At 52.1% G+C, this 25,233-nt stretch overlaps 2 protein-coding genes across 14 annotated transcripts in view; one reads left to right on the top strand and one right to left on the bottom strand.

Annotated features, from left to right (window-relative positions):
• Positions 1 to 4,363: 4,363 nt before the first annotated feature.
• On the top strand, positions 4,364 to 6,850 carry GBX2 (gastrulation brain homeobox 2). Its single transcript, XM_030277044.4, has 2 exons — positions 4,364 to 5,056; positions 5,362 to 6,850. Exons 1-2 carry the CDS (start codon positions 4,546 to 4,548, stop codon positions 5,883 to 5,885), a joined length of 1,035 nt encoding a protein of 344 aa, XP_030132904.1. The 5' UTR covers positions 4,364 to 4,545; the 3' UTR covers positions 5,886 to 6,850.
• A 10,452-nt stretch (positions 6,851 to 17,302) lies between these two features.
• AGAP1 (ArfGAP with GTPase domain, ankyrin repeat and PH domain 1) overlaps positions 17,303 to 25,233 on the bottom strand; it is a 307,825-nt gene continuing 299,894 nt past the window's right edge. For all 13 annotated transcript variants that reach the window (XM_030277040.4, XM_030277043.4, XM_030277041.4 and 10 more), the window contains one exon: positions 17,303 to 25,205. In XM_030277040.4, the coding sequence (XP_030132900.1) occupies positions 25,002 to 25,205 (204 nt within the window). In that variant the 3' untranslated portion in view covers positions 17,303 to 25,001. The remainder of the gene's footprint in view (positions 25,206 to 25,233) is intronic.

Below are 25,233 nucleotides of genomic sequence, written 5' to 3' on the forward strand. Positions count from 1 at the left end.
GAAATGAAGGCTTTCTGTGTTTTTTCTCTCTTTTTTTTTTCCCTCTTTTTTTTTTTTTTTCTTTTTAAGTAGATCTGGATGTGCGTGTTTTATGAAAGACGTTTAATATTAAGCTGCTATTAAGGCAAAAAATGTCAGAGACCTTCCTCTCTCCTCGAGGATTTTTTTTTTTCTTCTTTTTTTTTTTCCCCTCTGTGTGTGTGGTTGAGCTGCTCCTGCTCGTTTTCCCACCCTGCGGTATTAAAGCACCGATGGTCCAGCTGCAAAACAATTTCCAAATAATGGGAATTCCCCGCCCTGCTGCACACACCTCTCTGATTGCAAGGAGCGGGGGAGAATTAAGGAGTGATGCACACCTTCCCACCGGAAAAAAAAATAAAATCAAAATAAATACAAATAAATTTTAAACCCACAGGTTTTGCCGTCCCGTCTGGTGTTTTTTCCCCACTCGGGGACCCTCCGGAGCAGGATGGAGCCCCCCTCGGGATGCAGGGGGGGTTATCCCAGTGGGAAGCCGAGTTTGCCTCTCACCATCTGAACAGGGGCTCGTCAGGGCGATAATCAAACCCCGAAGTGGCCCCGGTAATGAAACAGCGTTTGATTTTTTTATTTATTTATTTCAATTTTTTTTTTTTTTTTTAAGCGCGGGCTGTGCTGGGTGATCCGCAAAGCGATACGAATCAGAAATGAGATTTTTTTTTTTTTTTTTGAAGTCCTAATGAACCTGATTGCAGGAACATTTATAATCCCCCATGGCTTTAAATGAAATCAGATATAATCAGGAGCTATGGGGAAAGGGAGTGTTTACAGGCAGAGATTGGGAAGTGCTGCTGTATTAGTAAAGATGCTGCTCCTTCTATTGATGTCTAAAATGATGGATAATGTGAGAATGGCAAATATACTATTTGTCTAATGGCTCTGCAATTAAATTCCCCTGTAAATGACCCATGCCTCATTTCATCCTAATCTATGGAATTTTGATTGAATTCGTCAGCTCTAATTGAAAAATACTGCACTTTAATGTCTGCAGTGCAGTTTCAGGACCGCGCTGGTTTTAATGAGACTGTGCCCCTCTGACCCGGGAATATTTTAGACTTTTATTCGGGATTTTTTTTTTTTTTAGATTTTTTTTTTTTTAACCGGCGGATTTCTCAACTCGATTCCACGAAAAGCCGGGAACGAGAGAGTGCGTGGGGTTTGCCACCACTAAACTCTCCGTGGCGATGTGTTTGATTAAGGTCTCCTGTAAGGCTCTTAAAATACTCGGACTCCGGTTGTTTAAATATGTATCCATTTAAAATAATTTTTCAAACAGCCTATTTCCCATTAGCCGAACGAATTTCGGGATAAGAGCCGGGATTATGGAAGTCAAATTTCTTTTTTTTTTTTTTTTTAACCTGCACCGTGTTATTTTTTTACCATTTTAACCTTTTTTTTTTTTTTTTTTTTTTCTTTACCCGAAAATCCCGAGCACCTTCAAGTTTGTTAAAAATGGGGGGGGGGGGGGGGGGGGATGGGGGATAAGGGCGAAGGAACGAGGAAAAAAAGATGTTTAAAAACCATAAAAAAAAAAGAAAGAAGCGTGGAGTGGAAGTGGGGCTGGAAGGAGTTCAGAGGGGAAGACGTGGAGGAGTTAATGGGATTATGTGGCGAATGAGGGATTTGGGGATTATTTTGGAGTTTGTTTCGCTGGGTTTTTTTTAACTTTGCCCTGTGCAGGGATGAGGGGAGGAAGGAGGGGGGCGCATCCCTTCGCAGCTCCCAAAATTCTGGAATAAAACCGGAGCCACGCACGGAGCTGCCTCCCCTTCCCCGCGGCTGATCCTGATTTTGGGAGGCACTTCTGCACTTCTGCATTTCTGCACTTCTGCACTTCTGCTCAGGGTCTCTTCTCTTGCTCACCTCCCTTTCCTAAGGCAAAAAAAAAAAAAATTAAAAAAAATTACTTAAAAGCACTGTAGGGCGAGGTGGTTTTGGTGATTTTGGTGATGTTTCCCACGCAATTAAAATTTCTCCGGCAAATGGAAGAATTAGCTCTGGATCGCTCCCCTCACTCCTGCTCCATTCCCCAGGCACAATCCCTCCCCGCTTGCACCTGCCACAATCAGGCATCGAGTTGGTTTGTTGGTTTGGTTTTTTGGTTTTTTTGGCGGGGTTTTTTTTTTCCCCCTCCGGGAGAAAAGAAAAAAAAAAAATCAGCTAATTATGTGCCGAACAAAAAGCCCATTCTTGCCCGAAATAATACTCCCGTCCTGCAAAGGCACTTGTTTGTGGGCAAATTTTGAAGGGGGCTGACAATAAAAACAGCTGCAGGAGCTGGGTGTTGGTACACATTTCCATGCCGTGCCTAATTATCCTTGCCCTTCTCGCAATCCAGCGGGGTTTGCCTGAAAAAAAATAAAAAAAGAAAAAAAAAAAGGGAATTTTCTGCCCCTCTTGGCTGGCTTTGCTTGGCTCCCCGTGAGTATTTTTTGGGTTTAGCTCGGTTCTGGTCCGTGCTGGGTGTAAGGAGAGGGCTGAGATGGTCGGGTGGAGCAATGGGAAAAGGAAAAAAAATATGGGATAGGAAGAGCGGGCACGAAGCATCCACGGGGGAAATCCCACCCTCTGCGGGGCTGGGAAAAGCCCGAGCGGCGCGCTGCTGCACATATGGTGGCCTCCGCAAGACGGAGCCAGGACATATGGAAATGAGCGGGATAAATAAACTTTTCCCAGTCCCTTCAAGTCGGAGATGGGCCCCAAAAGTGTTTGTGCACACACATCACACAAGCCCCCCTGCCCATCCCCAGCGGCAGCTGCTGCCGGGGCCATCCCCCTCCCCATTCCGGGATAAATCCTCCCTGCAGCGGGAGCGCAGAGACCCCAAATCCTGCACCCCAAAACTGCGGCCGGGCAGGGATGCAGCAAAAACTGCGCTGAGGCCCTAAAATATCAACCTGCCCCCCATAATTCCTGCCGAGGAAAGAACGTTTTCAGCTGGCGGTGAGGATAAACTGAGCCAGATATCGGCAAACAGCGGCATGTGGCAGCGGGAATCTGCCGGGAAAGGGAATTTGGATTTTGGGGGCGCTGGAAATGCCGCTCGCAGAGGACCGGGTGGGACCCCAGTCCCGCAGGGCTCGTTTTGGGGGGCTGGGGGGTTTTAGGGGGTCCGCAGGGTGCCCGGCTAAAAGGGGGGGACGGAGCGGGGTTGTCCCCGCCGCTGGCAGCGACACCGCCACGGGGGTGGCACCGTCCTGCGCGACATCTGCCGCCCTCCCCGGCCCACTCGGGCAGTAATTACAATTACCGGGAAGGAGCGGCGGCTCCTTAAGGGGTTCCCGAGCCGGTGAGCCGGGTGGGAGCGGGGTCTCCTGCTGATCCTCGGCTTTTGGGGGACCCTCCCCCCGGCCAAAGCCACTTGGAGGCGGGTTTGGCTGCAGAACCCCCCCAAGCCAAGCGCAGGGGCACAGCCAGCAGCATTGTCCCGGGAAGACTTCAACTTCCCCAGTCAACTCCCCTCCTTTCTCTTTTTTATTTTCCCCTTCTCCTTCTTTTCTTCTTCTTCTTTTTTTTTTTTTTTTCCCTGCATTTAATTTTATTTTCCAAACCACTTGATCTTTGCTTGGGAACCTCCATTAATTGCCTGGGTTTGCCTCTTCGCCTGGTCCCTTTATCATTATTTATGGCCTTTGAAATTGTGTAAAGTTCCCTTGACGTTCAATTTACAAGTTTGGGGGCTTTTTTTTTTCTTTTTCCCCTTTTTTTTTTTTTTTTTGTTCCAGCTTTTGTCCTCGCCAAAGACGTCGTGTTGGAAAAGGCTTTGAGCCGGCCAACATGAGAAGCTCGCCGGAGAAAAGGGAGCAGCCCCTCCATCGCTTTTAATTCCGCCGTGTTGCTGAATGGCTCTTTTACATAATTGCAGAAGCAATTTCAAAGCCAAGCCAGGGGCTGACTTTACCCAGAACCACATGGAGCCTATTTGGGGGCTTTTCAAAAAAAAAAAAAAAAAAAAAAAAAAAAAGAGAGAGAGAGAGGAAAAAAAAAAAAGAAGGGGGGAGGGGGGAAAAGAGGGGGTGAGCGTGAATGAAAAAGCACTAAAACAGAAGGGGAGAAGGCGAGGTGCGGGCAGGGCTGTGGCGGTGTCGGTGTCCCCGCGCTGTCCCGCGGCGCTCACGCGTGGGCCGGGGCGCCGCCAGAGGGGCGTGGCCTCGCCGCCAGGCCCCGCCCCCCGGCGCTCCCGGCCAATGGGCGGCGGCGGCGGCGGGCACGTGGGGCGGGCCGGGTTCCCAGGCGGCCGAAATGTGAATGGGCGCGGGCGGCGCGCGCGGGCAGAGCGGCGGCGGCGGCTCCGCGGGGGCGCAGCGCGGGCGGGGCGGCCCCGAGGTGCGGCAGTGCCGGGCCGCGGCCCCGCTCCGCTCCGCCCGGCTCGGCCCGGCTCTGCCCGGCTCTGCCCGGCTCTGCCGCGCTCTCCGCAGCCCGCACGCCGCCGCCGCCGCCGCCGCCGAGCGGCCGGACAACGAGGAGGACGAGGAGGAGGAAGGTGCTCGCCCGCCCCGCTCCGGCATGAGCGCGGCTTTCCAGCCCTCGCTGATGATGATGCAGCGCCCGCTGGGAAGCAGCACGGCCTTCAGCATCGACTCGCTGATCGGCAGCCCCCCGCCGCCCGCCCCCGGCCACTTCGTGTACACCGGCTACCCCATGTTCATGCCCTACCGGCCCGTGGTGCTGCCGCCGCCGCCGCCGCCGCCGCCCGCGCTGCCGCAGGGCGCGCTGCCCCCCGCGCTGCCCCCCGCGCACCCGCACCACCACCAGCTGCCCAGCCTGCCCTCCGGCTTCTGCTCCAGCCTGGCCCAGGGCATGGCGCTCACCTCCACGCTCATGGCCACGCTGCCCGGCACCTTCCCCGCCTCCCCGCAGCACCAGGAGGCCGCCAGGAAGTTCGCGCCCCCGGGGAACTTCGAGAAAGCCGACGGGATACCCGCGGACGGCGGCGGCGACGATGGCAAAGCCTTCCTGGGCAAGGACGGGGCCCTGCTGCCCTTCCCCGCCGCCGACGCCGTCCAGGCTTCCCTCGGTGAGTGAGAGCCGCGGGGGGAGCGGGGTCGGGAGGGGCGGGGGGACCCCCGGGAGGTGCCGGGGAGAAGGGAGAGAAGGGAGGGCTGAGCTCCCGCCGCCGCTCGGGAAGCTACCGGCGAAATCGGAGCGAACGAAAGATGCGCCGGCAGATAGAGGGAAAAAAAAAAAAAAAAAAAAAAAGGAGGAAAACAAACCAAAAAAAGGATCCCCGAGGCTTCAGTTTTGGGGTGCTGGAGCTGCAGGGCGGGGGGCGCGGCACGGAGGGTGCGGGATGCTAACCAGAGGCCTCCGCTTCCTTCCCAGCCGGGGCTCTCCGGGGCCAGGGCAAGGAGGACCCCAAAGCAGAGGAGGACGCGAAAGGCAAGGAGGAAAGTTTCTCCATGGACAGCGATCTAGATTATAGCTCGGACGACAACATCCCCGGCCAGGCGGCTCACAAGGAAGAGGACTCTGGCAACGCGCTGGAGGAGAACCCCCAGAACCCCCCCAATTCCACCAACACCACGTCCACGGGCAAAAACCGGCGGAGGCGAACAGCCTTCACCAGCGAGCAGCTGCTGGAGCTGGAGAAGGAATTTCACTGCAAAAAGTACCTGTCCCTGACCGAGAGGTCCCAGATCGCTCACGCCCTCAAACTCAGCGAGGTGCAGGTGAAAATCTGGTTCCAGAACAGGCGGGCGAAATGGAAACGGGTCAAGGCGGGCAACGCCAACTCCAAGACAGGGGAACCCTCCCGAAACCCCAAGATCGTGGTGCCCATCCCGGTGCACGTCAGCAGGTTCGCGATCAGGAGTCAGCACCAGCAGCTGGAGCAAGCCCGACCCTGATCTCTGCCTCCTCCCGCGCTCAGAGTCACAAGTTTTTAAAGGGAAAACTTTCCAACCCGGGGTTTGAAAGCGACCCACCCGAATAAAAACAAAAACGAGAGAAGCAAAGAAAAAAATACAAACAAAACCCCACCACCAACAGCGACAAAAAACCCCACCGCAAAAAAACTAAAACAACACGAAAAATAAAAACCCGAGCGAGCGCATGGCAAATCCCCAGCAGGAGCGAACTTGCGAGCGAAACTTTGGAACCAGTTTGGGTTGGGAGCAGGGATATCCCGGCTAGAAGGGACACGCAAACACAGAGAGATTTATTGCGGGGCTGCCCCGCTTTGGACCCCGCGGGTGCGGAGCGGAGCCGGCGCTGGATCCTCCCCGGAGCATCCCCAGCCAAACCCGCGGCGCCTTTAGCCACCTTTGGGGTTTTCTTTCTTATTTGCGGGCGAAAGGTAAAAAAAAAACCAGAAAACAAAAAGACGAGAGAACAAACAAACAAACAAAACAAAAAAAACCGAAAGAAAACTCAGAGTTTCATTTCATGCCTTTTTTTATTGTTTGGTTTTTATTGCCGATGGCTGAGTGGCAGGCACTGGGGAATGAGTTTTTCAAATTTTTTTTTTTTTTTTTTTTTTTTTTGCCTGGCTTTCTGTCGATTTGGTTTGCCTATTCTACCAATCCATGTTTAAAGGAGAGAAAGGGAGGAGGGGTGGGGAAAGGCAAAAGAAAAAAGAAAAAAAAAAAAAAAACAAGGCTGCACGATCTTCACTATTGTGTTTAATTTATTTCAATGTAGCTTATTTCCTTATAAATTATGAAATTTAAAAGCAAACTAAGTCTTGTGAATAAAAACTGACAAAGAAACAAAAAAAGACTTAAAAAGAAAAAAAAAAAAGCCAAAAAGAAAAAGCCCTCCAGCCCCCGGCTGTTCTGTCCAGGATTTGGCATTGAGCTGATTTTCCTTTCCCCTCCTGCGCTGCCGGAGCGGGGTGATGCTGCTCTCGCCTGAATTTTTGATTTTCTGCTTTTGTGTTTTTTTTGTTTTTTTTTTCTTTTGCGAATCCGCATTTATTGCCGGGGAGGTGGGAGCCGGGTGGAAAACTTTCTCTATTTTGTTTTTTTTTGTGTTTTCCCCACCCTATTTTCCTTATTTTGAGGAAAAGCTGCAAGAAAAGCTGTTCAGCTGTGGCTGAGCGGGGATGGCCGCGGGGGTGGGGGGCAGGAGCGGCCCCAGCTCCTGGTTTGGGGTGCAGCCGCTGCCCCCAGCCCATGTTTGGGGGGTGCCGCCTCTCCCACCCCCAGCCCCGTGTCTGGGGGTCCGGTCGCTCCCCCAGCCCCGTTTTGGGGTTTTTTTGGGGGGTGCAGCCGCTGCCCCCAGCCCCGCGCCCGTTTTCGTTGGGCTGAGGCCGGATCGGGGGGTGGGAGGGGTCGGGGCCGAAGGGTCCCGCGTCCCCCCCTTCCCTTCCCGCATCCTTTTCATCCCCTTTTATTTTTATTTTCCCGCCCCATTATCCGCATCCCGGCTCCATCCGTGCCGGTGCCACCGGGACTTCGGCGGCGGCGATTTGGAATTAAAAATGAAATTTTCCCGAGGAAAACGGAGCGCTGGGGAGGGGAGGGGGGGTTTATTAAAATGAAATAATTAAACCGGGGGGGTCGCTCGGTCCCGGGACAGGCTCCCAGGCTTGGCCGCGTCACATCGCTCGCGCTTCATCACTTATTTATTATAATTATAATAATTAATGTTGTTAATATTATTTTGTTTGGGGCGGAGGGGGTTGGCCGCGGCTCCGGGGGTGCACGGGGGGGGTCCGCATCCCCACCAGCCGCTCCCCAAAAAGGCACAACCCCGGCCAGCATCGCCGGGGACCCCACGGGCAGCCGCGGACACACGGGGAGCAGCGGGAAAACACGATCAATTCCGGCATTTTCGGCACTGCCCGCTGCTTTAAAAAAAACGGAATATTCATGAGAATGATGATGACAATTTCTGGGGTCCGTCCCCGCGCGGGGGGACGCCGGGAGCCGCGGGACACGCGTGGGACAAACGCACCCGTGCCACCCCCGGCGCTGCTTCTAAAAAAATCATCTCTGGAGCTGCTTGAATTGATTGCGGGCGGCTCTCGGTGCGTGGGGCTCTGCCCGGCCAGCACCGCGCCCTGCCGCCCCCAAATCGGGATGCACCCCCCACGCCGGCTGTGCCCCTCCCGGGGCTGCGAGTGCGGGATTTTAGGGAGCAGCAGCTGCTGCTCACCCCGTCCCCCGCCGGGCATCCCTCCCTGGGCCAGCCCCGAGCGCTGGAAGTTATTTACTCGGCGGGCCGGGGTCCCCCGCTGCCCCCCTTTAACCCGGAGCGCGGCTGGAGGGGGAAGCCCCGGGCCGGGGGCCGGAGGAGAAGGAGATAAACAAGCGAGGGGGTTGATAGCTGTCATCATCACCATCATCATGGCTTTCATTTGGCTGCCTAATGAGTCAGATCACAGGCAGAGAGAAAAATTGTCAATCGCCCAGGCTCTAATGAATTTTTTTGCAAATTGTAATCAAGCCAGGCCGTCTCAGCTCGCTGATTAATGAGACCCAGGAGGCCCGGCCAGCACCTCAGCTTTTTATTCCATCCCGTCCTCCCTGCACTAAATTAACAGCAACTTGTCTGAGCTTCAAATTAACTCCCAATGATTAATTCTGATGGGGGGGTCTGAAGAATAGCTCGTCCTAATAGGCACTGGCCTCTGATGCTGTTTGAAATTAATACACTTCCCCTTTGGCTGCCGGCTTTAATCCAAGGTTGGGTTTTGACATCACTATATTTGTTGTTACAATAAATTCCTCTTACATCTGCGGATCGAACAATCGCGGTGCTCGGCAAACCCAGAGTCGGAGGGGCCGGAGAGCCCCGGGCAGCCCCAGCAAAGCCCGGCTTTCCATTTAGCACAAATGGCTTTTTAAGGCTCGGCAGCCCCGGGATGAGGCGACCTGTGGGCAGCGGGCTGGGATGGCGCTGCCTCGCTGTTAAATAAGACATCAGCGCCTTTAAATCCTCCCTCGGTCACCCCTCGCCGCGGGGCCCGGCACACCCGGGGCTGCCCGGACCCCCGAGCTGCTCTGCCTCGGTTCTCTTTGCTCTGCCTTAATTGCTGTCATTATTGCAGCCGGGACCGGCCGGGCTGCGCCTTTCCCTGCCCCGCTGGCCCCGGGGGTGCCACAAGGGCCCTGCTGTGCCCGGCCGGGGGGTGCTGGGGGCACCCCCGGGGCTGACCCCCACACCCGCAGGGAGGGTGCTCCCTTGGGAATGCCCTCCCGAAGGACTGAGCATCCTCCCCGTCCCCCCACGGGCCCCTCGAAAGAGACCCCCCACCCCCCCACACACCCCTCAGGTGTCCCACGGGGCTGCGTCCATCTCCGCGGGCCGTGAGGGGAGCGATGGGGCCGGGAAGCGAACCCCATAAAGCACCCGGCACCCTGACGCACAAAAGCAACACCATATGTACGAAGACAACCTGTATGAATTATAAATCGCACCATAAAAAATTGATTGCCTATCCCAACCCCTCGGAACCGCGGGCAGCGCGGAGGGGGCGGCACCGGGAGGGGACGCTGTGCCCGGCCAGCCCGTGTCCCCCCTGGGTGCCGGGTCCCTTCCGTCCCCTCCCGCCGCCGCGGGATGCTCGCCCGCCCCTTGCTTGCTCTTTTCTCCCTCCCGCTACGCCTGGACCATAGAAAGCCTTAATCTATTTATTTCAAGCCACTTCATCCTCTCTCCCTCTTTTGTCCCGGCCCCAGCCTCTGGCTTTGTGGCAGGACCGCTGCGGTTTTAAAAGCCCCTTCCCCTATAGTTTGAGGTCTCCTTGGCTGCCTGAATTACAATGGCTAAAACAGGATTACACTGACCTGATCCTATTAAACTCGCCAATCGATCTGTGCCGCCCTCCCTCCGGCTCCGAGAACTTACTCGCCCAACTTTCCCCGGGGCTCAGCCTGGCAAGAGGGAGCAGCCAAAGGCCGCCTTTGCGAGCAGGAGGATGGAAGGAAAGAAGGAGGATGGTTGGAGGGAACTTTTGTTTTCTTGGTTTGTTGCCTTTTTTTTTTTTTTAATGGAGCCACGTGGATTTTAAACCTCTGCTTCATCTCCCAGAATCTCGGCTCCGAACTAAAAGGCGGCGTTTCCTCGGTGCCCAGACTGCCACTCTGGCAGGAGAGTGAGTCCAACCCGTAAAACCACTCCGAAAAGGGCTATTGCAGCTAAAAGCAAAACGATCCTACGGAACGCCCGCAGAATTTGTAAAGCTAAAATCACCGGTGAGAGGTGGGGGGGTGTGTGGGGCACCGCGCTCCGCCTTTTACAGACTACCCAAGGTGGGGGAACCCCCGGGAATGCACGGCCGGAGCATCCCCGCATCCCTCGGGCAGCGGCCGGAGCATCCCCGCATCCCCCGGGCAGCGCTCCCGGCTCCCTCCAGCCGCGGCCGCAGCTCCGGGGAAGGGGAATTCATCCCCCCCGAGTCCCCGGGAGAACCAGCGCCAGGCGGGGGCACCGCGGTGATGGCCGGGCTGCTGGCCCTGGGCTGCCGGCAGGGCTGGGGGCCCATCGCCGCTCCGGGGGAGCGCTTTTAGTGCTCTCATCCTATTAATTAACCGAGCAAAAGACAACCCGGGGATTCCCATTTCTAATTTTGCAGGAGAGTCTTACCAACAGCGAGGAGCTGACTGTGTAGTGCCAAGCGCCTGGAGCTCCCAATCTTCTCTAAAACGCGCCAATACCCCAAAAATGGCCTCTCCAAAGGGGCCATTAGCAGTGATTTTTTTTTTTTTAAGTGATAAAAATTGCAACTGCCTGAGTATAAACAGAATTTTTTACTGTTTTCCTCCCTGTTTTTGATCCTCTTCAAGATTTTTGGTTTTGCTGCAAAAGCATCTGTACTCGGAAATGCTGTGGGAAAATGTGGGGTTGGCCCCAAAAGCCCTTTAAGAAACATCTGCCTCCCTCGCTGGCATTTCCAGAACAGGCAAAAGAAGCTTTGGGAATGGGTTATACAAATTAAGAATTGGGGTATTTTTGCTGGCAGCCTTGACTCGAAACAAACCTGTCAGCTCCTCAGGGCCACAGTAACATCTCTTCACCACAAATCCTCCTGCACCATCCCCGAGGCGTCACCCTAAGTGTGGCAGCTGGGGGTAAGACACCTTATCAAATACACAATTCCTCCACAATTCCATGATAAAAAACCACTAGGCCACCCTCCTGCTGGAATTCCATGCCCTGCAACCAACTTGGAAAGCACCTCTGAGCTTTTAAGGAGCAATAACTGTGAGCCGTGGGCTCCCAGTGTCTGTCGGAAACACTGCCCCTCCGCGTTAGGCTCATGGTCATTTTTAAGACACACATCTGTATTTTTTTTTTTTTTTCCAACCAGATGCTGGGCTCCTAAGCCCACAGCTGCTATTTCTCCCCGCTCCCCAATTATTTTCGAATTTCCCAGTTTCCAAAGCGGCAATAAGTCCCCGCCAAAGGAGGGTAATGGGAAGGCTCTCTCCGAGAGAAATTGTTAATTTGGGATTTATAAAGGACTTTCCTTAATGAATAATAGTTGAGTTCGATCTGTCTTCCTGCCTCGTTCTGCAAAGTAACATTTGTAAAGTAAGGTGATCCCAATTACTCCCTCTAATGACCCTCTCCAGGAGAGATTCCAGAGGCGAAGCCACCAATCCTCTGCTCCCCTGGTGCCAGGAGCATCCCCTGCTGCCAGGGCTCCCTGGTTTCATCCAGCTCCCAGTCCCCCACCTCCCTGGTTTCATCCAGCTCCCAGTCCCCCACCTCCCTGGGTGCATCCAGCTCCCAGTCCCCCACCTCCCTGCCTGCCATGGATCAGCTCCAGGATGTCCCGGGAATCTTGCAGGACTCATGGGAGGTTTTGGGCTGGTTTTGGGCTCATCTCATTTCAACCTTCCACTAGCTCTGGTTGCTCCAGGCCCTGCCCAGCCTGGCCCGGGACACTTCCAGAAATGAGATGTTAACAGCCTGGCATCCCAGTGGAGAGAGAAGAATGGGGGGGTCCCCTGCTGGCGTTGTCACCCCTTGTCCCCAGGGTGCCAGGTCCAGAGGGGGTCACAACGCCCTGACTCCCACCCACTCCTGGCTTGTCAGAGAGGGGAAATCACTCAATTACTGCCCAAAAGTGTCTTCACAGGAGAAAATACCGGCACTGAAGGGCCCTTGGATCAACGGGAGGGGAGTGGATCTGGCAGCTCAAAGGAGGAACAAGGCCCTTTTTCCTCAAGTTTTTTGCTTAAAATATGGATCCATTACAGATCAGAGCCAACAAACAAGTTGTGAGGGGTCTCTCCATCTTCTCCAGGTCTTCAGCTGGAGACTGGATGCCTTCATGGAATTGATGCTTTAGCCAAGAGAGGCTTCTTGCCTTTGCAAGTGCCTTCTCCAGCTGTTTTCTCCCTTTTATCCTGCCTCTCTTCCCTTTGCTTCCCCTCTGCAGCAGGGAACGAAGCTGTGGAAATCCCATTCCCTTCCCTCCTTTTCTTGCTGTCATCCCACATCTCTGTCCCACATCCAGAGGTTGGTGGAACATCTGGAGGGCCAGGAGCCAAGGATGGGAATTTTTTTCCCATGCAGCAAATCCTGCTTCCCTGGCTCCCCAACACTTGGGACAGAAACTCTCTGCCACACCACCAGTGCTCCCCTTTCTCCCTTGCCTCCACTCCAAGAACATGAGCCCAGAGATGCCCCAGCACCCAGAGAACATTAATGCCGCTTTCCCAGTAATTCCAGTGGAGAAGGAAAATCCAGAAAAAAATACCTCTTAAAAAGAAAAAAAATATTCTCTTTTAAATCCCTTCTGCACTGCTGGAGGGAACTAAGAAGCACAAGTTGTAAGAGCCTTGCTCTGGGTCACCTTCAGAAGAGGTGACCCACGGACGACACTGCCTTTGGATGCCTCGTCCCTGCTCCAAGGACTATTTTGGGTGTTTGAGCTCTGCTACGCTGCCCGAGTGCAAAGAACACTCTCCTTTTCTCTCTCTGCCTGCAAAAATCATCCCCCTGGCGAAGCAGAGCTGCTGCGAGCCGGCCACGGAGCTCAGAGCCTGCCTCCCCTCGCAGGGAGGGGATTCTGCATCCCGGCTCCGGGGAGGGCTGGAGAGGATGAAATCCCCAATTGTTTCTTCACCTGGCACGAAACCTCGGCGCTGCCAGTATTAACTGGCCAGGCCGATTAAGTGGCGGCCACCAGCCAATAAATAAATTGGAACCATCTCCAGACCTGATTAGCTTGCTAATTAAGCTCAGTTACGGGGAGATGTGCAGTCAATCAGCCCGGCCATTACCAGTTGGATCCGCAGAGCGGGAGATGGGGATGCTGCACCTCTGCTGGGAAGAGCAGGAGGAGGAGGAGGAGGAGGAGAAGGGGAGGAAGGTGGTGCCCAATGCGCTTTCCCCAGCAGCAGTCGGAGAGGCTGATCCCTCCGGGGAATGCCCCACAAAACTGCAGGGCGCCTCCAAAGCGAAGGGTGAGAGCAGGGCTGGGGGGCGCGGTGGGTTTTTTGGCCGGGACAGGCTGCTCCCCACGGGAATTTGCAGCTCTGCCCCTTCCCTCTGGCTCCCAGCTCGCAGGGGACCTTCAGGGGATGCCGAGGGGCATCTTCATCCCGGCCCAGCAGCCACGGGGGTTTGCTAAGGGAAGCCCACCCTGCTCGGGCTGGCCCGGAGCTGAGCTGGGATTGATTCCCAAGCCGGTGTCCATCCAGCGCTGGCAGCATTGCAGGATGAGCTGTTTTGGCATTTGGGAACCCCTTTTCTCCCTCCTGCTGCCAGCGGGCATCAGGCAGGCAGCTTTTCTCTCCTCATCCTTCCCCTGGCAGCTGGAGGCTGCTGCAGATCCCTTTCCTTCATCAGACCGACATTCCCGGCCTTGATTCCCACCAATCCTCCCAAATTCCCCGAGTCCTTTGCTCCTGCACCAAACCGGCAATAAATGCCCTTTTTTTTCCTGCAGGAGGTGATTGGGAGAGTCTCTCCAGCTGAGCAACGAGCAGCCCTCGGTGGCAGCAGCACAATTCCCGAAAAGCTGGAGCCAACTGCGGGGATTTTGTGCATTCCCTGGAAGCCCAAGGTCAATCCCTGCCGCTCCTTGGAACGGCATCTCCTCTCCTCTCCCGGCCTTCAGCGCTCCTCATCCTCTCTCTGAGCCCAGGGAGTCTCCCGGCTCCAAACAAACCCATCTGGGAGCCGGGCAGAACGCAAATAAATAAGTGCTAATTGCTGGCGCTGGGCGTCAAATGGTTCTGCCAGCGCATTTATTGGGCAATTAAATGGCTTTACTGGGCATTAGGAGAGATCAATGACAGCCTGGTGGGATTCCCAGCCCGGTTTTCCCTCTGCACTTGGAGTGGTTTCGCCAGGAATGGCCACGGTTCCCTCCTGGTCACTCCTGCAGGTTTTAGGGTCGGCTTTGGGCACCCAAAGGTCTTTCCCAGCATAAATGGTTCTCCAAAGACACGCTCTGGGCGCTGCCCAGGCGGGAATTGCGAGGTTTCATCATGGAAAAAGTGCAGTTCCTGCGGGTGTCACCTGCCTGAGAGCCACCCCAGCAGGGGAGGGGAAAGGGAGCGGGGATGGGCTCCGAAGAGCCCAAATTTCGGCTGCGCCTCTCCCAGCTGGGGCAACGCCAAGTTCCAGTGGGAGGGATCCCTGCTGATGCAGGGGGTAGGAAGAAGAGGAATTTCCAAGTGCCTTCCAAGCCAAGCCAAGCCATCCTGCGGCCTGGATGTGGGATGCTGCGGGTGCCCAGAGCTTTCCAGGGATTCTGGGCATCAGCCAGATTGGTGGAGGAGATGAAATCCACTGAGGATTGAGAAACTGATGGAAGAAAAATCCACTGAGCATTACTAAACTCACTGGAAACAGGTGACTCGGAAGTCCCTGAATTTTCAAGTTCCAGGCTGGGGAAACCCACAGTAAACCCCCATAAAATCAGATTTCAGACACCTCCAGCTCTGGCTTTTGGCCACAGGTGGAGAAATAGAGATCTGGCTCTTTAAGGCCATTCTTACCTGACCTCCACGGAGCATAAAACGTTTTTGTTTAAAAAACAGGTGGATCTGGGTCTCTCCTGGAAAACAAAGCTGTTTATCAGGAAGCGTCAGCCTCATTGCACCACCTCTGAGCTTCCCATCCTCATCCCATCGCTCCCCTAACACCAATTTGGATTTGTATTAAAAAAACCAAATAAAAAGCAGCAGAAGTGCCCTGGGAATGTCCTGGATGAGGGCTAAAAGCAGGTGGTACCTATGGAGTGAGAATCTTCTGGGCTCTGGAGAAGCTTCCTTGAGCTGGTGCTCCCAGCATCCATCAGAGTGAATCCTTTGGAGGCAAGAGTGGAAATGCACAGCGAGGCCCTTACGGCAGAACAACAGTTTGGGCTCTTTAGGAATTACTTTTTCTCTTAAAAAAAAAAAAAAAAAAGGAAAAAAAAAAAGAAAAAAGGGGCTGTTTCCCCCACTCCCATTACGGGAATCAAGAGTTTTCCATCAGAACCTCCTCCTGACCCCCATTGCTTTGCTGCAGGATATTTTCTTTTTTCCCAAGGCATCAGTGAATGCCACCAGCTGGGAGCGTTTCGGGGGTACACAGGGGTGGGCTCGGGGTAAGGTGAGGAACGTGGGCATGAAAGACATCCTTAAATCTGCTCCACCATCCCTGAGCACCACGATCTTCCAGGAGAAGCCAGATCTTAGGAGGGTTGTTAGGGAGAGAGAGCAGCCAGCCGTGCCCATCACAGAATCAAAACCCACATCCCTTCAGGAGAGCAAAGGAGGGGAGGGACGGATGGTTCCTAAAAAAAGGAGCACTACTACAGCTTTACACCCAGGGGGAATCCAAACCGAGTTCTCCCAGGCTGGAAGTTCACATTTCAAATCCAGAAGGGGAGAACACAAAGCACCACCTCCTGCCTCGGTGCTGGGGGTTGGACGGGGTGGGGAAACCTTGCAGGAACAAAGGGCTGCAGATGCTGCGTGCCAAACCAGCCACGTCACCCCAAAAAAGGGGGGAAAAAGGAACATCCACAAGCAGTCCTGTGGCTTTTCATCACCCATGGTGCTGCTGGATCCTCCCTGGAGCACTTGGGAAGGCAGAGCAGGGAAAGAAACAGGAAAGTTCCCCCAAACCCCCGTGGGACAGGAGAGGTGGGAGGCTGGATGGGCAATGAGGGATGGACAGATTTAGGTGAAGGCACAGCAGGCTGAGAAGATAAATCCCAAACCCCCAAATCCCAGGCTGTGGCAGCTTCACTCAGACCACGAGGATACAATTTCACCGTTCCAACCTTGGCCAGGTTTTCTCTGGAGCAGGATCTCCACTGATGCCCTCTGGGGCATCTTGTCCCTCCTGGGTGGCTTTGAGATCATCAGGACTGCATCAGGTGCAAGATCTGCTGCTTCTCCCTCTTTTTGAGGGAAAACCCCCACTTTTCCCACCTTTCCTCATCTCTGAGCACCCCTAATTTCTCTGTGAGACAAGCACAGACTGGGCAAACCACAGCATTGGCTCTCTCTCTGCGCTGCCCATGTAGATCTAAAATGTCTCATTCCATTCTTCACACCAGGGCACCAGGGTTGTTTAAATCACCTTTAAATCACCATTTCCCCCCGTTTCAATGCACATTTATGGAATCTTACCTGCTGTTCTCCAAGGACCACACAGCTCTGCCAACATTATGTAATTTTTTTCCTGCAGGGACCTTTCCAGTGAGTTCCCAGTCTGCCCTGGTGAAAACCCATCACCTCCTGCTCCCCTCTCCATCACCTCCTGTTTGTCTTCTCCTTGACCCTGCTTAGATTCTGATTTCTCCAGGGGTTGTACTTGGGACAGGACCTCTTAAACTGTAAATAAATGTCAATCAGCTGCCCATTGTTCAGGGCTTTGAGCTGCTTCAGAGGAGCCTCATGGAGAGCCACCATTTCCCTCCAAAGAAGTGATTAGGCCATGCCACATCCTGACCTTAGAGATGTTTTATTATTCTTACTTTAAATGATCATTTGGACCAATTTAGCAGATACAGATGTAACCGCTCCCAGCCTAATTCCTTGGATCCCCTCCAGAGAGTCTTAAAGCCAAGGTGCAACATTTACTGCTCCCTTCCTCGGGGGAGAATAACTGTTTTTAATGAAAGCTCCCATATTTTTGGCTGGGAGACCTGTCACTCACTCCACATGCACTTTCAGAACTCTTAGATATACACCCATTATGGCCCAGCTGACTTATTGCTTTTTAATTTATCAATTCGCACCATTACTGGCTCTTCTGCCATCCCAGGTCCTGGACAATCCTTCATCTTTATTGCTGGCAAAGAGTGACAGGACCTGAGCAGCCACAGGAGGAGGAAGCACCAAGACTCAGGCAAAGAACAAGCTGCGACCAACAAGTTTTCTTGTCTTTATTAGAAAGAGACCTATACAATATAACAGCCTCTCTCTGCAGTACTTTACAGCTTTTTTGTTCCTTTTTTTTTTTTAGTTTTTATTTTTATTTTAATTTTTCAGAATACTGTACAGCTGACACAAAAAATCTCGACGTGTAGAGAGACAGAGAGAGGAAAGGGGAACATAATACAAACTGGCATACTTAATCAAACCCAAATAATAGGAAACAACAAGCAAAGTGAAATGTTTGTCAATTGGTTTAATTACAGTACAAACAATATAAATAAAGCATCATTGAGTCATTGTAAAACAAACTTGCTGGATGAGGTAATATAAAAACAACAACAAAAGACCTTTTTTTGCCTTTTTTTTTTTTTTTTTTAGAATTTCCACACTGTCTCGTCATCATTTATACATTATTATTTACAGAAACAGAAAACAAACAAAAAAACCCAAACCCCAACAACCCAAACTTGCTATGAAGCCTGCCATGTGCTAGGTATCTCCTGCCTCTACCCTGAGCAGGTGTCTGCTACTCACCTGGGCTCCCTCCCTACTCTACTGGAAAGACAAACACCACAAAGCGGAAAGACCTGGAAGATTTGGGGGCTGAACACAAAATCCAGCCTTTGCAGGTTGGAGCTGGGGTATGCCCAAATCCTGCTGAAGCCCAGGGGTTTTAAGGCAGCAGGAGCTGCAGATCCGAGCTCTTGGCCATTCCAAGGTGAGTCAAGAACATCACAAAATGAGTCCCTGGTGTTTTAGGAGATGCTCCTGCCCCAAATACCCCTCAGTCTGTGCACCACATGCAGTGTGCCAGTGAAAGGTGCCCTTGACAGTGACACAGTGACAGGGAGCTGGGCCAAGCCCCGGACACCTGGGACGAGCAGGGAGCTGTGCGCTCTCAGAGGATGGGAACATCCTCTTTTCCTCTGCAGATTCGGTGGAGAATCCAGCTGAGTCCCTGGTTACCTCAGGAAAAAACACTGGGCAGGTTTTCCACAGCACTTCAAAGGAATTGAAGGAGTGGGAAATGAAAGATCCTCCCTTTGCTTCTACACAGCCAGCCACGGCTCTCTCCACAGCTCCTTCCTTGCCCTCTCCCTGTGGATTGCCCCTGGAAGGACAAGAGACCAAAGCCAGGGTAGAGATGGTGTCAACAACACCGGCTCAGCTGTCCCCAGACTGCAGCACCTGAGGTTTGTAGCACCCTCACAGCAAAATCTTGGAGCCAGTCATGGCCAAGAACACGTGGAGGGAGGGATGAGGAGCTGCCCTTGGGCAAGAACCCAGCTGGAGACAGCTCTTAGGAACATCTCACCTGGAAACATCTCCCTGTTATCCCAAAAGCCCCAAAAGGCAGCAGGAGCCCAAGTGCCGCTGAATCTCCCACAGCTCAGTGGTCCCACACTCGGGTTCAGCCAGAAAGATGAGCCTCAAGCAAATTGGTATTAAAAAGGGCCTCTGAAGTGCAAGACTCTCTCCTTTCTAGCTTCAGAATCTCCTGCCCTGGAGCTTCCCACTCCCAGGGCCCTCACCAGCAAATGGGGGGATGTCTCCCCTCCAGTCCTGGAGGCCGAGCTCAAGGTTTTCTCAAGCTGAATGTTGCTGCCTGAAGGAATTGGATTTTTGGAAAACCTCTGAGGCTGCAGCAAGCCTGGACCTCATCTCCCTGCACCTCTCCATCCCTCAAGCCAGCATCCCCCATCCTGCCTCCTGGGAAGTGGCAGGTCTGACTCCAGCTGGGAAAAACATCCCACCAAAGGCTGCTGCAGCTCCTGACCGGGGCATTCCCACAGCCCCTGAGCAGTGTGAGGAGCAGGCACCGCACACACACACACAGAGCAAGCGCAAAGTGACCTCCAGGAGACACCCGAGGGCTCAGGACACCCTGGCTGCACGTCACCCATCGGTTCAACTCAGCTCAACTCCTACATTTGGGATGCCAAAAAACCCCACATTCAGCACCAAAACCCTTCTTGGGTCCTGCAGGAGGAATTTGGGGTTTGGAGATGTGGACGAGCTGTCTCTGGGAGGGGTTTTCCTCCTCGTACCCTGCAATTCCTGAAGACCAGGGAAGTGTTTTCAGCTACTTCAGCTCTCAGGAACAACAAAATTCCCACATGGATCAGTTCTGACAAGCAGGGAAGAGCAGGGTGCATTCACTGCCAGCAAGCAACGTGGCCACCACCCCCAAGGCATGCCATGAGACCTCTGAAGGGTCCCCCACCCACCCCCTTCACATTTTGCACAGAACACACAAATGTAAAAAATTAGTAGCTCTGAAGCACTGCTAAACAGCCAATCCTTAGCACTGGAAGCTAAAAAAAAACACATCCAGAAAATGCATGGCTGAGGGGAAGCTGAGGCTCTGCCTGCCCACAGAACCCAGCGCGCCATGGGGGTTTGGGATACAGGCAGGCACGGGGAGATGAAGAGGTTAAAACTGCTGAAATGCACAAAGACATCTTTATTTTATCCACCCACAAGCAAAATTCTCCCCCCTGAACATGGTAGTAAACTATGGGAGTTGATTCACCCACATCTTGCTGTCATCCTGAAACAAAACATGGGGCCAGAAACATGCTTGGCAATTTTGGGCTGAAGATGGCCCTAAAAAAACCCCCAAACCGACCTTTTACTTTTCAGAAATCATGCAATTCCCCTCTCTAAACGTGAACTATTCACAGCTCCTGACAATCCTGGCCAAAACCCCTCAAACCTCCCTTTAAAGCGTGGGACAGGCTCAGTCAACTCAAGGTAAATTGTCCCAATATTTACTGTAAAAACTGGCCCATGCTAAACAACAAAGCAAAACCTACAAATATCCTAAACCAACAAATTCACCCATCTACAGCTCTGGATGTTTTACTCTATGACCTCTATTATTTTTTTTAAACAGGAGATTATTTTCCAATAAAACCATTCAAGTCAACCTTCTTCTTCTGGGAGCTTAGAATTCAAAACTCACTGCAGAACCTCTGAATTTGGGGTAGTTCAGTGTTTCTTTTCTACCTTGAAAAGAACTTTACTCCGCAGCGGTTTTGGTTTTTTTTTTTTTTTTTTCCTGTTGTGCAGCAAACACAAGAACATCCAAAACCAGGTTTTCTACGCAGTAAATTTTACCCACAAATCATCAAGAATGGAAGGGGTGGAACTGAGGATGCAGGCCCAACAGGCAGAGATCCCACCTAAGGATTGCTGTAGCAACCCCTTGGTGGGGGAAGGAAGATGCCTGACAACGAGATGAGGATGGGGAAGTTGTCTCCTCTCCAACCAAGCTGCCTCCAAGTTTGGTCCCCAACGCTGTCCTCGAGTCCCCCCTCTGACAAGAACCACGTAACCAAACATGAAATGACCATTTCACCAACAACCATCCCTGTTAAGGTGCAAAGGCGGCTCCCCGAGACGTTTGGGAAGGGCCCCTGGGGGACCCCCTTGTGAAATCTGTGCTTGTCTCCACTACCACTACTTTATACTAGAAACTACAAATTACTTAATTTCTCCCGATCTCCATACAAATATAAAAGCTGAAGCTATTCCAACCCCATATAATCTAATTATTCTACATTACAGTGCCGGAGATCACTTCCAAACCTGGATCTGCATTCCCACCTCGACTCTTCTCCCTACGTGACTCGGCCTTCTCTGGCCCAGGGAAATCTCCAAGTGCAGCTAAAGCTTTTTATTTTTCTTGCACTAACACAAATAATTTAAGGGAAGGGGGACAAGACAGCGAATTACACAATGTTAATGTTTACATGGTTATTTTACACTGCACCCAGATGCTTCAAAATCCTCTCCACCTTCCAGGAGCTCACCTGGATTTCCAAGCAGCACCAAGGTTCTCCAAGCTTTTTATAATTTTTTTTCCTGCTCCTTTTTTTAACCATCAAAATTGGAAATCTGGTAATGGGAGCACTTGGTCAAATCTGCATTTAGGGGAGAACCCTGAATTTTCCCAAGGTTGGGTCTTTCTTCTTCATGAAGAACAAGAAGTCAACTGTCCCCGGCAAAATCCAGGTTCAGCTGTGACACATCCAACTGAATTCCACAGCAATTAGCCAAAGAGAGGAGGAAATAAGGAAACACCAATAGCTGACTGGCTTCTAGTGTTTTAGTTGTGGATAAAGTGCAGAGGAAGGGGGGATTTCAGGGTATCTGGGATGAGGGGAAGGATGGGGGGGTGCAATGACAACCACTGCTGCAGACTCCGTTTAGAGAAAACAGCTTTGGCTGCTGGGTTTCTGCTGGGATTTCTCATGGACTGGCTCACAGTTAGGGCTTGTTTTGTTCCCAACCTGCTCTAAGGCTGTGAACAGCCTGGCAAGAGGGCTCCAAAAAAGCAACAAGAGCAGCTAAACACGAGACAAGGAGCGGGAAAGGGGTGGGAGAACGGAGTGAAAGAAACAGGAACAACATTCCTGTGGGATCTCCAAGTGCCAGGAGAGGTTGCCCGATTCTGCAGCTTGATGGCTCCAAGAGCAGCCTCTGCAAAGTGCAAACACAGCCCCTGAAAAGCCTGTGGAGCTCTCAAAGCCAAGCCCCACCAGGATCCAGCCACAGATCCTGCCTTTCCCCCCTGTCCTCCACCCTGCAAGGAGTGACTCGGTGACAATGGCCCTGGGTGACCTCACCCAGAGGGTCCCTTCCAGCTCAGGATATTCTGGGATCTCCTGACCTTCCAAGGGAGCTCTGCCATGTGCAGGGTTGGGAATCCTCCACACAGACCCCCACATCCACACTGCTCCAACAGTTACGCCAACAGTTATGGGAAAGCCATGTTTAGGCTAAAAGCGACCGTGTTACCACTTAATTAAAGTATCACTTGGCTTGTCTGGATGCATAATTTTCCTGCAACACACTGGAATTTCCTCTCCTAAAAATGTTCTGTGCTTTTTCAAGGGCTGCCATCAGAAGATTTTTAGGAAAGGACCACGAAATTTGTCTACCTGCAATCTGCCTAGTTGCCCTTGTTTCTCAAATATCACCCCCAGTCTTGTCAGAGGAAGGTGGCCCAAAGAGAGCATTAATCAATGTACAGAAAATCATCTCAATCAGGAAAAAACCCCAGCTCTGAAACGGAATGTGCACTTTGAACCCTGCCCACTGTGGGTTTGAAACACTGGACTTGGTTTTTGGGATACAAATGCCCTGGATGCTGCTGGGGAGAACAGGAGGGAGCTCTAGCACCTCTGGGATTGCCATTCCTGAATCCCTGCTGTGGCAAAGCTCCTGAGCACCAGCACACAGAGGGGGTTTCACAGCATCCCCTTCAGCTGCACATCAGCTGGGCTGTCCCCTCCCTGAGGGACCACCTGTAAGTACCAAATGTCAGGAATGGTGGAGAAACGGCAGTTCAAACAGACACCTTTTCTGAATTAAAAAAAATTAAATCAAATATTTAGAAGTATCCCAGTGGGAAGGGATGTGTCTGGTGCAGTCAGCCTAGGCTGGCTGGAGAAAGATTCCCTCCCCCCAGATACTCAAAGGTCTAGAAAACAACAAAGTACAAAAGGACAACACCATCAAAGAGGAGAAGCTGGTCAATATTCCTGTGCTTCCACATCAAGGCTCGTTTTTCAGCCACAATTTTGCCTCAAATCCGTAATGTCTCATTTTTTTGGTTTTCCTTAAGATAACCACATTGGATTTCTTCCTTCACATTTTGTCCACATTCAGTTTATTTAGCAACTGCTCCTCCCATTTGTGTGCTGGATGAAAGCCAGAGCCCCAAGGAAGAGCACCACTGAAGGCCTGGGAAATACACAGGAGCAGGTCGATCTGCAAATCACTCTGCTGTGTGCACCTCACTGCCTTCACATAATTGCTCCTTTGCCATTGAATTCAGTTGAGTTTTCAACTTTCTTCATGATAAACCATGCCCCCATCCTCACATTGCCATATGCCACTTCAAAAAAGAAAAAAAAAAAGAAAAAAAAGAAAAAAAAAAAGAAAAAAAAGAAAATCAACTTTTCTGCCTGCCAAAACCGCTTTCCCACGCCAGGATCCTGCTAGTGGGAAGCAGGAGAAGCTGGGATGTAAGACCAAAATAACCCAATCAAGTACTGAAACTTGGAATTGAAATGAACTGTCCAGGTCACTTCCACAAGCCATTTTTCTTGCCGAAAGCAGCCGGGCTGGGAGGGAGCGCAGCCGTGCCCTGCCCGCCGTGGTGAAGGCTATCAATTCTGAACTTAATCAAATCTGATCTTCCCCCAGCCAGAATGGGGCTTTTTGTCTTGGCTTGTGAAAGCTTCCTGACTTCTGGAGTAAAATATATTTACAGCGCTGAGGAACAGCCTCTTTTCTCCTTTCTGAAAGGTCTCACAGGCTTTTTTTCCTTCCCTGATCTCCTTCTGATATGTCGTTCCTCACAGGCTTTGGAAAGAAGAGTTCACTGCTGGGAATGTTATCAATGTACAATAATGATCTGTAACCCACAGATCCCAACTAGTTGCACATTATTTAGCTCACATCCATTACAGTTTATAAATTAACAGAGATGTCATTTTCTGTACAAAAAAAAAAAAAAATCAATGTATATTTACGGTCGTTTCTTTATTCAAATAGATTTTAAATACATAGAATCTAGAGACACAATACAAAAATCTGTATAAGTTAGGCAATGCATCACAGGAGTGACCAAAAACTCAACACAATTTACCTTGGCAAAATGACAGAATGTATTTCAGCTGGCTGAAAACATAGCAAAAAAAAATTAGCCTTTAATGCATTTATTAATTTCACCAAACGTACTTGAAATGTTGTTTTCCATAGTGGTATTCATTATTCCTTTTTGTGTTTCAGGCTTACTCTTATTTATTTTTTCCATTTTGTTTTTACACCAAGGAGACTGCAGTCAAATAACACTCAGCAACTCATTTCCTCTCTTTGGACTGAAAAATTAAACAGATACTAAATTATGACAGTGAATTTAGAAAGGAGGGCTCCAAGGGCTCGAAAGAACATGTCTGAGATAATATGATGCTTCTAAGAATATTGCAATCACATCCAAGCAATCACCGAAGCGTGCCATGTAACTACCTCCTCAGCTAATATGCTTTTTTCTCCGTGATGACTAATCATGTTCTATTAAACAGCAGTAATGCTGGAAGAACTCAACTATACAAGTGTAATGAAGCCAGTATTCTCCCCGGACAGATTAGCTACAACTGATTTGACACATACCATCATAGGAGCTTCAAACCTGACAAACTCTGTGCTTGCTTCTGATTTATGCCGTCAAGCTCTTCAGGAGAAGAGAATGGAAATCCAGGCGTCGCCGCGTTCCGTAGAGGTGAAATGTTCTGATGTGCTTCACTGTCACTTAGGGAAAGTCACCGTCTCTCCTTCCTTCCTTCTTTCCTTCCTTCTGCTCCGGCTGGCCTCTCCCCCGGCCCGTCCCTGGCGGTGCTGTGTGTCCCGGGGCGGTGCCGGTGCCGGTGCCGGTGCCACGCGCGCTGTCCGGCGCGGCCCCGCGGCGGGCACTGAAACGCCGGCCTGCCCGCGGCCCCCGCGCTCCTCTCGGCCCCCGCGCTCCCCACGTCCCGCCTGGCGCTCGGGATGGACCGGAGGGAAAAGGGAGAAGGAGAGGTACCGGACTCACAGAGCGGCGCTGCGATGGGGATGGAGGAATGTGAGGCTGCGGACGTGACCGGGGTCAGCGAACGCGCGAGCGAGCTCCCCTCAGATGATGGTGGGCATCCTCCCGCCGCTGTTGTTGCGGTTGTTGTTCTTCCTGGACAGGTTTGGGGTGGCCATGAGGGCGAAGCGCTCGTCGGGGCAGCCGTACTGCAGCAGCACGTCGATGCACTCCTGGCTGGAGGCCTGGCGGGCGTAGGCCAGCGCCGTGTTCCCGTGGGCGTCGCGCGCCATCACGTCCACGCCGTACTGTGGGGCGACAAGAGGGGAGCTGCTG

This window comes from Taeniopygia guttata, chromosome 7, assembly GCF_048771995.1.
Source record: "Taeniopygia guttata chromosome 7, bTaeGut7.mat, whole genome shotgun sequence".
Lineage (NCBI taxonomy): Eukaryota > Metazoa > Chordata > Aves > Passeriformes > Estrildidae > Taeniopygia > Taeniopygia guttata.

What these genes read in the sequence shown, in the direction of transcription:
- GBX2 (XM_030277044.4), top strand. Translation starts at nt 4,546, where the DNA reads ATGAGCGCGGCTTTCCAGCCCTCGCTGATGATGATGCAGCGCCCGCTG. An exon ending in CGCCGTCCAGGCTTCCCTCG is followed by an intron (nt 5,057 to 5,361) that starts GTGAGTGAGAGC and finishes CTTCCTTCCCAG; the next exon opens with CCGGGGCTCTCCGGGGCCAG.